Source organism: Camelus ferus, chromosome 12 (genome assembly GCF_009834535.1).
Source record: "Camelus ferus isolate YT-003-E chromosome 12, BCGSAC_Cfer_1.0, whole genome shotgun sequence".
Taxonomy (NCBI): Eukaryota; Metazoa; Chordata; class Mammalia; order Artiodactyla; family Camelidae; genus Camelus; species Camelus ferus.
The window spans coordinates 45,833,400-45,846,039 of NC_045707.1; the positions used below are offsets into that span (position 1 = coordinate 45,833,400).

The following is a 12,640-nucleotide window of genomic DNA, read 5'->3' on the forward strand; positions in this document are numbered from 1 at the left end:
AGGCTCTATCTAGATGCCTCCCAGCTAAGCTAGAGAGACAGGAGTGTCTATTGGATTGTTATCGGCCTTGGGCTTCTCCTGTGTCTTTAAGATCACCCCCGGAACCCTGGAGGGCATGATCATCCTTACTTGCAGGGTGGGAGTTCTCCCACAACCCAGACAGAGCGCTGTGGGAGATGCCAAATAGGACAGTGCTGTGTACGGGGGTCCGGTCAATAGCCTGTGGTTACTCTGTGCCCTTCAGACTGCTGAACGATCCCTTTATAACTTGTTTTTTCTCTTTTTCAGCCTTTTTCAAGGCTTGTCAGGTCAGTCCTATCTGTTTTCTAGAGACTCATGCTAATGGTTTTCACAAATAAGCCCCTACAGGCCCTAAGGGAAGGCACAGTCTTTGTTTTTTTTTTCCCACATTAAGGGATAGTTAAAGGGAAAAAATAAAGGCCATCTTGAAAATGTGCGGAGATCTAAATCTAGGTTTGGAGGGAGAAAGGGACAGGAGTTAGTTTCTCTCTCTCTCTCTCTCTCCCTCTTCCTTCTTTTCTCTCTTTCACTCTTTCTTCCTTTTTTCCTCCCTCCCTTCCCTCTTACCCTCTCCTCCCCGCCCTTTCCTTCCCTTCCCTCTCCTCCCTTCCTTCCTTCCTATTCTCCTCTCTCTTGGAAAGAAATAAGCTATCCCTAAAGAGGTGGTGCTCTGAACCATCTTCTGTAAAACTTTTTGGTTTCTGGGTTTGTGGGGAGGGTGTGTGTGTGTGTGTGTGTGTGTGTTGTCTTTGGAAAAGTAATAAAATGACAAGTTTTTTTTTTAACAACTGTTGATTGAGCAAAAATTATTATTGAAAGGGCTGTCTTGAAGATTATGACTCAAACATTGGAGGATCTAAGGGTTGATGGGCAGTGGAAAGAATCAGAACATGTGTGAAATTCTTAAAAAATTTATTGAGTTACATTATGTTACACAATAAAAAAAAACCTTTTCACTTTTTGTAGGAAAAAAAAAACAGGTGTTTTTAAAAAGCACCAAGGAGTAAATAATGAGGTCTCTCTCTTATAGATCTTAGTCCCAGAGGCATCCATTGTTATCAGCTTCTTCTGATTGTTTCTAGAGAGACCTACTGCCATATTTGTGTTTGCCTGCATATGTATGTATACATATATACACACATGCACACATATATATGTGTTTTCCTTTTTACACAGATAGATACACACTGGTCTGTGCCTTGACTTCTTTTTAATATAGCAGTATTCTTGGAGAGCAACCCATATCATTGTGCACAGATCTGTTTCATTTTTTAAACAACTGTATGAATGTGCCCAATTTACTTCACCAGTTTCAACTGCTTCTTTGTAGTTAAACCTTACTCTAAAATTGCTTACATAAAATGGGTGTGAACATCTGGGTAGGTTCTCTTCTGCTTTAAAGAATTTTGAATTCCATTTGTTTTTAAACCAGTTTTCAGAGTTGTCCCACGATGACTATTTTAAATAGCAGCCTCAGTGTACTGATCTTGATTTTGTTTTTGTCATTAGGCTACAGTTTTAAAAATCTTAGTAATAAATACATTTCTGGGGAAGGAGATGGTAATGGTATTTATGAGGGTAGAAGTTGCCCCTGGAAGATGAAGCAAGCCTGTTTTTCAAAGTTCATCACTTAAAAGCCTGGTATTCCTTCCTGCAGAATCACCAAAAGCCAGATTTTAAATAATCCTCTAGTTTATATTTCAGGGGAAGCTGGATATTTTTCTGTGTGTGTGTGTGTGGTTTTTTTTTTTTCTCCTGAAGCCATAGAACCCCAGCTTGCTAGTTTTAAAGTCTTGGTTGTTAACTAAAATTCATGAACCAGTGAATAAAAACACTAATTGTGTACATTTTATGCTGCAAGTGTTTTATTTTATTTTTTTTAAACGTGGTAACAAACTCCTGCTGTGCTATCCCTTATTTTAGTGATTTTATTTATTTTGTAGTCTGTGGTTATTAATCAAAACATTTAATCCAAAAAGTTAATATACTACATACGTGTGTTAAATTATATATATACTTTTACTGAAGTCAAGATAATATAATCATTAATTGTTAAATTGAAGTTTGCCCTAAACTATAAGCATTCTCAAAATTTTAAAAATTAATGTGTATTAAAAAACTAATGTAGATATCTTTGTGGGGGAAGGATTTCTGCTCTTAAGCTGTAATAACATCAGCTATCTGCAGCCTTACATATTACAGAAGCATCAGGGTTTATTTTTAGTCAAAGCAGTTAGTAATGGAGAAGACCTATCAGAGGATCTGGTTTACCTCTCAGCACGGAGGAGTCACACTTGTTGAACCTGATTTTTGTTCAAGTCTGATAAGTTTGTTTCAGACTGTGTTATCTCTTGGCTTTTGTGTTCTGTCACCCTGGCTCTGCACAGACTTAAAATAATTATGCAAGATCCTTTGTTTGGAAAACCTAAAAATATGACATGATTATATGAGTCTTGCTTTATTAGAGGATGAAAATGCCTGTGTAGGACTGTTTCCCAATTTGTGCCATGTTTCCTGAAAGAAGTAGAGAGAAAAAAATTTTTTTTTAAACTAACTTATTTTAGGGGTAGTTGCCGGGAAAATCACTTGAGTGGAGGGTAGAGAAAATTACACATGTACTGCATAATTGAGAAGAGGACCTGAAAATGAGAATAGGAATGGTTTTTAAATTGTTTTCTATTGATTTGATTCATGGTTTTCAGCCTGATGCTGGAACCTGCAATTCCACAAGGGAACTGAAGTAAAAGAGTAAAAAGTTTTCTGATGAAACTAGATAGAAATAATTTTCCAGTGAAAATTGTAAACCTGCTTTATATCCTTGGCATGTTATAAAACATAACTTATTTGAAAAATAGTTTTGCTAATTTTTCCATGTAATGTTTATCCTCCAAATTTTCATTGGTAGTTTTTCCCAATGAAAAACTCATTCTGTGATAAATATGAAAGTAGCCAAAGGAAACACATACCCACCAAGTCATAGTGAGACAGCATTTGCAAAAGAATTCTAACAACATCCTGAGGACTAGCCGGTTTCTGTTCAGTTTGGTCTGGGGGTAGAAATGAAAGATGACAGAAGATCAGTTATACATGTTGTGACTCGAAAATGAGAAAGAAGCTTTGAAGGTGAAAATACTGGGACGAACTTCTTTCTTCACATTTGGGAGGAATTACATGGGACCCAGAATAAAATCTCAGGCGAGAGAGGAAAAGTAACTGGATTTGTCAACAACCGAGGACAGGATTCAGTGCTTTGAAAGCATTCTTCAGTTAGCTCTGCTCCTCCTTCACCTCTCTACTCCATTCTTTCCTTCTCCCCTCCCCTTGCTGGCATCTTTAATTTAATAGAGGTTCACAAGGATGCTTCAGTGGTGAACCCTGGCAACTGTTATGCCTGACTTCACTTTGTGCATGTTTTATGTTCCTGAAAAATGCTTTGAGAAAATGAATTAAATAAGTATTTTTTTCAAAGACAGTTCCTTCTTAAAAAGAGATCATCCTCAATGGGACATCTTAACCTGAGAGAGAAATTTGCTTTACTTCCAATATAAGATTTACTGTTTATGTATAGAAAAGAACACAGACAAGTAATTGTTTTTAGAAATGGTGGTGTTAAATAATCACTCCAATGCAAGGATCCTTGGCATGTAGGATTGAAGGAACAGTTGCCTAATCAGTAGAAATTTACTTCTGGCTTTACTTGTCTCTGACTTTATTCCAGTGAACTTGAAAAAAAATTTTTTTTCTAGTAACAAGGCCCCTTCCTTCCCAGAAGGAAATCTGACTTGGAAAGGATGGCCTGGGGAAGCAGAGCCCAGTTTTGACTCTTTCTGGTTGTTGTTGGAGCTTACTTTCCTTTTACTTCAGTGATCCAATTATGAAATAACGAGGCAGGAAAGTGTGGAGGAAACACTATGTCTTGTTTCTTTAACCCGAAAAGCAAGCTGTGTTAGAATGTTATCTTTCTGGCAGTGGGAAGGAAATAAAAGGAATGGAGGAGCCCGAACTCCATGACTGACGTAGGTGAGGAATCCTTGTTTCACTGTCAGAAATCTATAATTATCTAGATAGCTTTTAAAGCTGTTCACGGTCTTATGGGAAAATAGATTAATCAACAGTTTTTCTCTGTTCAGTCATGTAGAAATGAACACGTATGAGGATCCTAGGTGCTGTCTTTCCTGATTTTGGTGCTAAACCCATTGTCTTTCCTTTAAAATTAGATCCTTTGTTGACATATTTCTGTTTTGATTGATGTTACCCTGATTCTGCTGTTGACTGTTCATGAAACCTTCAGGGACTTGGTTTTCCCCCACCTCTTGACCCTGGCCCTGATGACTTTTTTCTCTCATATCCAGCCCTTTTCCTCCCAATTCATGATATAGCCACCCTGGTTCAGGTTGCCTGCAAGATTGAAATAACCTCCTAGATCTTCTACTTCTGCCACTATTCTACCTCCATTTCATCCTTAGTTCATTGGTTTTGGATTACAAGATGAATACTCCTTTTAATGGAAAAAAATGAAAACAAATATATGTATGTATATGCATGACTGGGATATTGCATTGTACACCAGAGATAGACACATTGTAATTGACTGTACTTCAATTAAAAAAAAAAGATGAATACTCCTAAAATCCCATTTTTACCCTACTCATTTTCCTCCCTCCTAAGCTTCAGAAATCATAATTGGTCTCTACTGTTTGCCATCCAAGTGTGTGGGGAACTCCTTTAGCTTTAGTTTAAGCTTTGATCAAGGTGCTCTCACTGATGCTGAGAAGCTTTTCTCTGGCTGGGGCCAGAGCAGGGAGGTCAGGGGCAGGTGCTTAGTTTGATTGACAGAAGAGGTGCCATTCATTCTCTTCCCTATTGGCACTAACAAGAAAGAAGCATGGTAGTGACAGGAGGTCTACTAAGAAAATCTTTGAAGTCTACTGGAAGATTTATGTCTCCTTGTTGAAGGTCTGCAGGATGAATGTAAACTCTTTAGCTGTTGTTCATGCTCCTTGACAGCCTAGCATCTGTTTTCATCTTCTCCAAATTTATTTTCCATTATTTATAGGAGACATCTGCTGCAGTCAAAATGTTTTTTGTTTGTTTGTTTGTTTTTCTGAACACCAGTATTTCTGCTTCCGCACCATTGATTATGATGCCCAGATGTCCCTTCTCCTTTAAACTGCACAGTCTTTCCAGCATTCCCTTCAAACTTTTCTTTGCAGAAAACTATCAACATATACTGTCTGAACTTCTGAAATTTAATACCCATTGCTTTCTAACATTTCTACTCATTCAGTAAAAATTATTGAAAGCCTATTATATATCAGACAGTATGCTGGGGATTCAACTGAAAAAGACAATTTCCTTGTCCTTAGGAATTTACATTTTAGTGAGAGAAACAAACATACCACCAAGTAAGATCATAAAGATTCAGAAGAGCCAAGCAAACTAATTTGGGGTAGAGAGAGGGCGGTCAGGGAAGGTTTTCTGTAGGTAAGCAATTTTCAGAACTAAAATCTCCAAGTATTTTATGGCAGTATGTTTTGATGCATGTAGTTTTAATATTTAAAGCTTTTCCCCCTTGTTTTTAAATGTTAACTTTGGTAAGCATTTATATTTCTAAATGGATGTGGCAGCCAACCGGTTACTGTCTTCTTGATAATAGCTGTCTGAATGTTGAACCCAAGAAACAAGTCTCAGCACTCTTTAGGCAAAATAAACCTAATTTCCTCACAGGTGCCACAGCTCACTGATCATTCGAAATTTTTATACCATTGAGTCCAAAAGAGTGCACCAGTGAGCTGATCCAAAAAATAAAATTCTGATTCAGTGAGGTGGGGCAGGGACTGAGGTTTTGTTTTTCTAGAAAGCTTCCTGGTGATGCTGAAGCTGCTCACAGGTTGATTATGTTTTGAGTAACAGAGTTTCAGAGAAGGTAAAGAGATAGACAATTAAAATAAAAACAATTGAAGGTGTATTCTATTTATGTGGCTGGATCCTGCAGTCTGTATATCCTAGCTGGCACTGACTCTCACTCATCTAGATCTACTAGCTACCCAGTGGGGTTGGGCTCACTTCCCTGGACCCAGAGACAAGTGAATCCTGCCAGTGATCTGAGTAGAAAGCTTCCGCTCTCCACCCCCCACCCCACCCCAGGGATGAGTCTTCTTCACGTCATGGGGAGCTATGATAAGGTATGCACCCACCTAATTGAGACTGTGATATGATTCCCTCAGGCCCCCACACTGAGTAATAGGAAACCCAGTCTTTGGCAGAAGGAAATGTTCCTTTTGGCATTCTGCCTTCATCTAACTGGTTTGTGTAACAGTTGGGCTTCAGGAATGGCTTCTGAGTCAAGTCTGTATCCTACAGTGTATAATCAGGAACTGGCAGAAAATTTATCTTTAGCTTTTAAGATTCCTGTTAGAAATTCTTATTACTTGTAGGAGTCATCACAGTTGAGTGACCTGCCCATGACCTGGGAAAGGGGCCTGCCAGAGTGAAATGGGACTGTCTTTATTCTGCCTGAGTGTTTCCCCTGATGATTTTCTGTGGCTCTTTTACTGACTCTTCTATTCTGCAGATATTCTTAAAGACTGCAGAAAGGAAAGCAGTTGCTGTAGGCAGTTTGTTCCTAAGTCTTTACAACTAAAGCTAGAAAGAATTATTTCTTTTGCTTTACTTGGGAACTTTCCTATGGAATTCCCCCAACAGATTCGCTGCAACAAAGGCTTTTAGATTCAAGAGATCTGTCTCAGTACAGAGTGAGAAATGTTGATGATGTCAGTCTGGCGAGGAGGAGTTGGTAAACGGTCTGGTACGGTGGTTTTCAGACTTTAGCATGTTTCCCCTAGGGGCCCTGAACCTCTAGAGTTTCTGCTTCAGCAGGTCTGGAGCTGACTCTCCATTCCTCATTCCTTCCTATGTCTTATGATGTGATTACATGAGAGGCAGTTGGTGATAACCAGGGAGGTGGGCACATGTCCGGTGTAGCACTTGAATTGTGGATTGTGATCACCGTCATTAGCTTTCAATCCTTGTAGATTTGTGAGTTGCTTTTTAAAAACAAAAAACAAACCACCGAGGCCCAAGGAAGCAGCACCTCTTGTAATGTCAGAACATTAATGTGGTAGGTAACCCAGCCCACCTTCTAGGAGGCTAGAAGATTTGTGCTAGTAGAGACCTGACCATCTAGAATAAGGGTATATTGAAGCATAGGATGGGGACAGCTGGGAAACTTACTTACCCTCCTGTCACAAAAATACATGTTTTTCAAGATGGTCAATTTTAAACCCAAAATGAATTTGGGTTTTTGACAGCTGGGGTGGGAAAGGCGAGTTTGGCTGATATCTTTCTGTCCTTCTGAATCCCTTAGATGTGCCTTGTTTACATCACGTGAGTAAGATGATTGATTTTGTTTGTTTTTAGTAGCATTCCTTGTTTCCAAAGGTGACTAATGTGATACTTTCTATTGAAGCAGTACTGGAGCATCCCAGGAGGGACCCAATGACCTGGACCTTGGTCTTGGTGACCTTCCTTCAGATGAGGAGGAAGTCATCAACAGTTCTGATGAAGATGATGTCAGCTCTGGTTCTAGTAAAGGGGAGCCTGACCTGCTGGAAGATAAACAGGTAAATGTTGATAGTTAAATGTTTCTACTTTCATGTTTATTGACCTCTCAGGACACTCAGCATGATATGTATAAAACCCCTACTTAGTTGTTTAAAACTTATAAAACATCTTTCTAGTTTAAATTTAATTCCTGCTATAATGTGGTGCCTAAGATGTTTTTGTGTTTCCAAGTATATATCGCTTAGAGACTATTCAGTAGTTTTGGAGAAATTATTTATGTTTAGGGAGAGAAAAAGATTGCTGTCAATAGTACATCAGGATTTGCTCTGAAATAATCCCGTATATTTGTGCTTTCTGTATACATGAAACAGAATTGTCCACGTGTTGGTAATTATTTAAGATGTGTCACAAGTACTTGGGGGTTCATTTTATAGTTTCTCTAGTTTGATATGACTATCTAATTCATTTTAAATCATAATTCATAAGATATATTAAATCATAAAACATAATCACAGTGGGAAAAATTAGTATACTAGCAACAGGCACAGAGTGTGTTGGAATGTTACAGGAAGATGGAGTTTGAAAGGATCCACATAGCAAGCATATCAAGCCATAGAGAAAATCTTCGTCACCTAACTCCTCTGCTATAATTTATCAGTCCCTTATGGCTCCTGTTTAATAAATTTTTCCTTTGTTTAAATTCATTTTCAGCCTTAAATGAATGGCACATGTTGTGTAATTGTCTAGATTTAAGTACTAGGGTCACCACCTATGATCTGGGTAACCTTGGCCAAATTATTTAACCTCTTTAGGAAAGATTCCCTTTTTATGAAGAAAAACATAGTACTTATAGAATTTTGACAACTAAATGATTTGATATGTATAAAGTCTTAGAATACTGTCTAGTACATGATGAGAACTCAGTGACTATTTGTTTATTATTTATTACTTGCAAGACTTCATTTTTATGCTACAAAGTTTTGAATCATGGAATTGAGAGTAACCACTAATTTCTTTTGGGGGTAATGAAAATGTTCTAAAGTTAGATTGTGATAATGGTTGCACAACCCTGAATATATTAAAAACCATTGAATTTTACACTTTAAAATGGCAAAAATACATTTCATGGAATGTGAATTATATTCCAATAAAGTTGCTAAAGAATATTTAAAATCCTGATAAATGGAAAATGATAGTGCTAAGTGGAAGATTAGTACACAGCAATGCATATCATGTAGTCATTAGCCAAGGATGGGCGACAAATTCAGCTTTAGCCAACTAGCAACCCAAGGAAGGAAGGTGATATCAGTTTCCAAAAGAAGAAGTCCTTCAAGTAAAAGCAGAGGAAGAGACCTTCTTTTATAACTTCTTTCTGAATTTCTACAGTGAGACAATAATGTTCCCCTGAATTTTCATGAGACTCAAACAGGATAATAGTTGCCAAAACACTTTGTAGGTCAAGAAGTTTATACACATTGAACACATGTAATGTACTTCTATAATGTTTGTGATAGGATGTTTTAGTTTCCTAAGGCAGCTGTTACCAGGTACTACAAACTGAGTGGCTTAAAACAGAAATTCATTGTTCGGTAGTTCTAGAGGTCAGAATTCCAGAATCAAGATATCACAAGGCCATGTGCCCTCTGAAACCTGTGCAGGAGAATCTTAACTTACCTCTTCCTTGTGGTTTGCCAGCAATCCTAGGAGTTCCTTGGCTTATAGCTGGTCTCTCCCTCCATCATCATATGGTATGCTCCCTTTATATGTGTGTCTGTGTCTCTTCTTATAAGGACACTAATCATATTAGATCAAGGGCCCATTATAGTCTGATATGAACTCATTTTAACTTACTAATTATATCTGAAACAGCCCTTTTTCTACATAAGATCACATTCTGAGGTCTGTGGGGTTAGGCCTTGAACATGTATTTTGGGGGACATAACTCGAACCATAACAGGTACTGTTTTCATGGACATAAAGGAGGCACATCACTGATAATGTGTCTAGATGCCAATAATGCTTCTCTATGAATGTGCCAGACTCAGAAGGAGGAAGGAGGAAAGGGTATGTACCACCATGCCCTGTCTTAACTTTGTGAAAGAAAAACGAACCGATGATCAAAAAGTTATTACTGGAAAGGTAAAAGTGCTGCCATGAAAGGAAGAAAATTACCACTGCACCACACCTGTTTGCTTGTGCTTGTCTGTGAGCTGTGGTGCGGGTTATTACACTTAATCTTCAAAATCATCCCAGGATATGGATCTGACATATGTACGTTTTTCTTCTTTTACATGAAGAAAAGGAGTTGTTTTTTGTTTTTTTGTTTTTACTTTTTTTAAAGTACAGGTTAAGTTACTGTCCTTGGACCTCCTGAATTGGGAGTTTTAACCAAAATCTGTCCCTATTAACAACTTGGTATAAGCCACAGAAACTGAATGATGTTGATGAAACAGCATGTTAGGGGTACAAGTGAATAGCCATCTAATGTCTATTTTTTTTTCCACATTTTAGTTCTATATTTTTTGGTCTTTACTTTCAGTGCTTAATACATGATTGTTCAAAAATGAGATCTATTCATTCTGCTTCAGTTATGGTTAGAATATTGACCATTGTTCACCTTTCCTGAATGTTGACCTCCCTGCCCCCTCCAGCCCCCCTCCTTTTTTTCAAATTTTCTTTGTAAAACAGTTCTTATGATATATACCCTCTTGAAAAGAGGGGTGAAAACTTAAGAGAACTTTGTTTTTTAGAAGTTAGTCATAGTATCACCTCATTTGGGGAATAATTTAATGATGAGATGTTTCTCCAGTAGACCTGGTTGTTCAGTTTTTTTGTTTTTTAGTAGAACTCTTGAGCAGTATAGCAGAGGCATTTTACAAATTCTCTTAAGAAGTAATGGATACATTTCACTGAACTTTAATTGTAGTGAACAAATATGAAAAGAGGAGAACACAGTTAAGAATTTACAAAGCTGGGCTATTATCAAGAAATCGGATCATAAAACTGGATTTCTGATCAAAGGTTCTGTTTTGGAGTTTGTTAGAATTATTTTATGATCTTGACAAAGTAATTTCATTTGTGCCTCATCTTTCAACTTCCACAGCAGTGCACTTTGTGGAGATGAAGTTATTTAACAAGCAAACTCCTTTCAAATGCAGTGTAATTTAAGCGAGGACTTTCATTAACTGAAAAGTTCAGACACCAAATATGGCCTCTTTCTTGAGTTTTTACAGTGGGGTGTATTTTTCCATCATCGTCCAACTTGGGTCAGAATCAGTCATTGTTTTTACAAGTGAGAAATAATATAGAGCTTTTTTATTTTGTTTTGCTTTTTGCTTATCTTTGACTTTGTATTTTAAGAATGGTTGTAATCCATTGAATCATTTTCTAATAGTTACTGTCCCTCTTTAGCTCTGTAGATTTCCTAGTCTAAAAGGTAATAGGCTTTAGAATACACAGAGTCCTAGAATTTTAGAATTGCAAAAGGCCTTATCTAGTCCAACATCCTGCTTTTTTACATGATGAAATAGCTATAATAAGGTTTTCATTTGTTTGAGTTTATATTTTCATGTTGCTCAACACACTCAAAAGCAGTGTGCACTGGCCTTAGATTCTGAGAAGTTAACTGCATGGTGGACCAGGCACTGTGCTATGCGCAGAAAGTTGTAAGGATGTATAAGTCACAGACTAGTGGGAATTTAGACATGTCAGCAAATAAACACAACTCACTGGGTTAACTCCCATACATACTATGTGAATAAAAGAATAAACTTGCCATTTGGGGATGGTGAGGAGAGACTATCAAGGCAGCCTTCATAAAGGAGAAAACTTTTGAGTGCCATCTTGAAGGATGACTGGAATACAACAAGCAGAACTCTATAGAGAGGGGAGGAGTTGAAAAGAAAAGTCAAAGCAGAAGGAAAGGCATTGAAGGACAGACATGTAAGGGCAGAGCACTCTTGGAATTGCAGGTGGTTCCAGTTTGGCAGGAGTAGCGAGTACACAGTGTGAAGGAGTAGGAATGAGACTAGTGAAGAGAACTAGACACGTTGTGGAGTGTCTTGCACACATGGCAAAGAAAGTTCAGTCTTTGTTGCCCGTGAATGTGCTGCTGATGTGGTTCAACCTGAGAACAAATGTGATTATGTTTGCATTTTTGAACTAGTACTCTGGGGGCAGTGTAGAGAATGGGTTGCTGTGGGGTACATCTAGAGCAAGGAAGCCACTTAAGTTTACTGCAGTGGTGTAGGCAAGAAGTAAGGAGGCAATATGGAATGATAGGAAAGGATCAATTAAGCTCTAAAGAGATATTCAGAAGCACAAATCGACAAGACTGACTCAGTTGTGATCGTAGAAGGTGGAGAAGATAGAGGAATCCAGCTTTCTGGCTTTCATCAGTAGGTGTCTATAGTATCTAGCATGAAGGTACTTGATGGCTTATGTAAGGAATGACTGAAGGTTATCAAATACTTTCTTCTTTTTCTTTTTTTCTTTAATTGAAGTATAGTCAGTTATAACATGTCAGTTTCTGGTGTACAGCATAATGTCTCCGTCATGCAAATGCTTTATTCTTTGTTGTGACTCTTTCCTGATTGTCATCTTTTTCTCCTTCAAGATGTCAGCACATTTCACAGTTGTCCTTACGTATGGTTGTTTGTATATGTGATTTGCTCCCCTTGTTCACTTCTTGAAGGCTGAAGATATTTCTTATTTATCTTTAATTCCCTCTTTTAATATCTACTTTCATGTCCCATTTCAGACCTACAGAATCAGAATTTCCCAGGTAGTTAACCTAGGAATCTGAAGTTTAAGATCAACCTGATGGTGCTAGTGATCAGTGATGTTTTCAAGCTTAGCTGTAGAGCAATGAATCAGCTGATGGTGGAGCTGTTTTCTCCTACTGACCTTGCTATCAAATGATGGATAGTCAGTTACTAACTTCAGATGTTTAAAAGATGGAGTAGAAAGGGCGCTTTCTTCCTCTTGTGAATGATCTCAGAAAAACAAGGAGGATAAGAAATACAAATTCTGCCTTCAGTGATACAGCTAAAACCCC

General features: G+C 37.8%; 1 protein-coding gene across 3 annotated transcripts in view; it reads left to right on the plus strand.

Annotated features, from left to right (window-relative positions):
- FGD6 (FYVE, RhoGEF and PH domain containing 6) overlaps positions 1-12,640 on the plus strand; it is a 97,869-nt gene that overhangs the window by 27,470 nt on the left and 57,759 nt on the right. For 2 of the 3 annotated variants that reach the window (XR_004324728.1, XM_014555204.2), the window contains exon 3: positions 7,490-7,643. Coding sequence is in view for 2 of the 3 variants with exons in the window: in XM_014555204.2 (XP_014410690.1) it covers positions 7,490-7,643 (154 nt within the window). In the remaining variant the exon portion in view is untranslated. The remainder of the gene's footprint in view (positions 1-7,489; positions 7,644-12,640) is intronic. The other variant, XM_006179870.3, reaches the window with a different exon arrangement.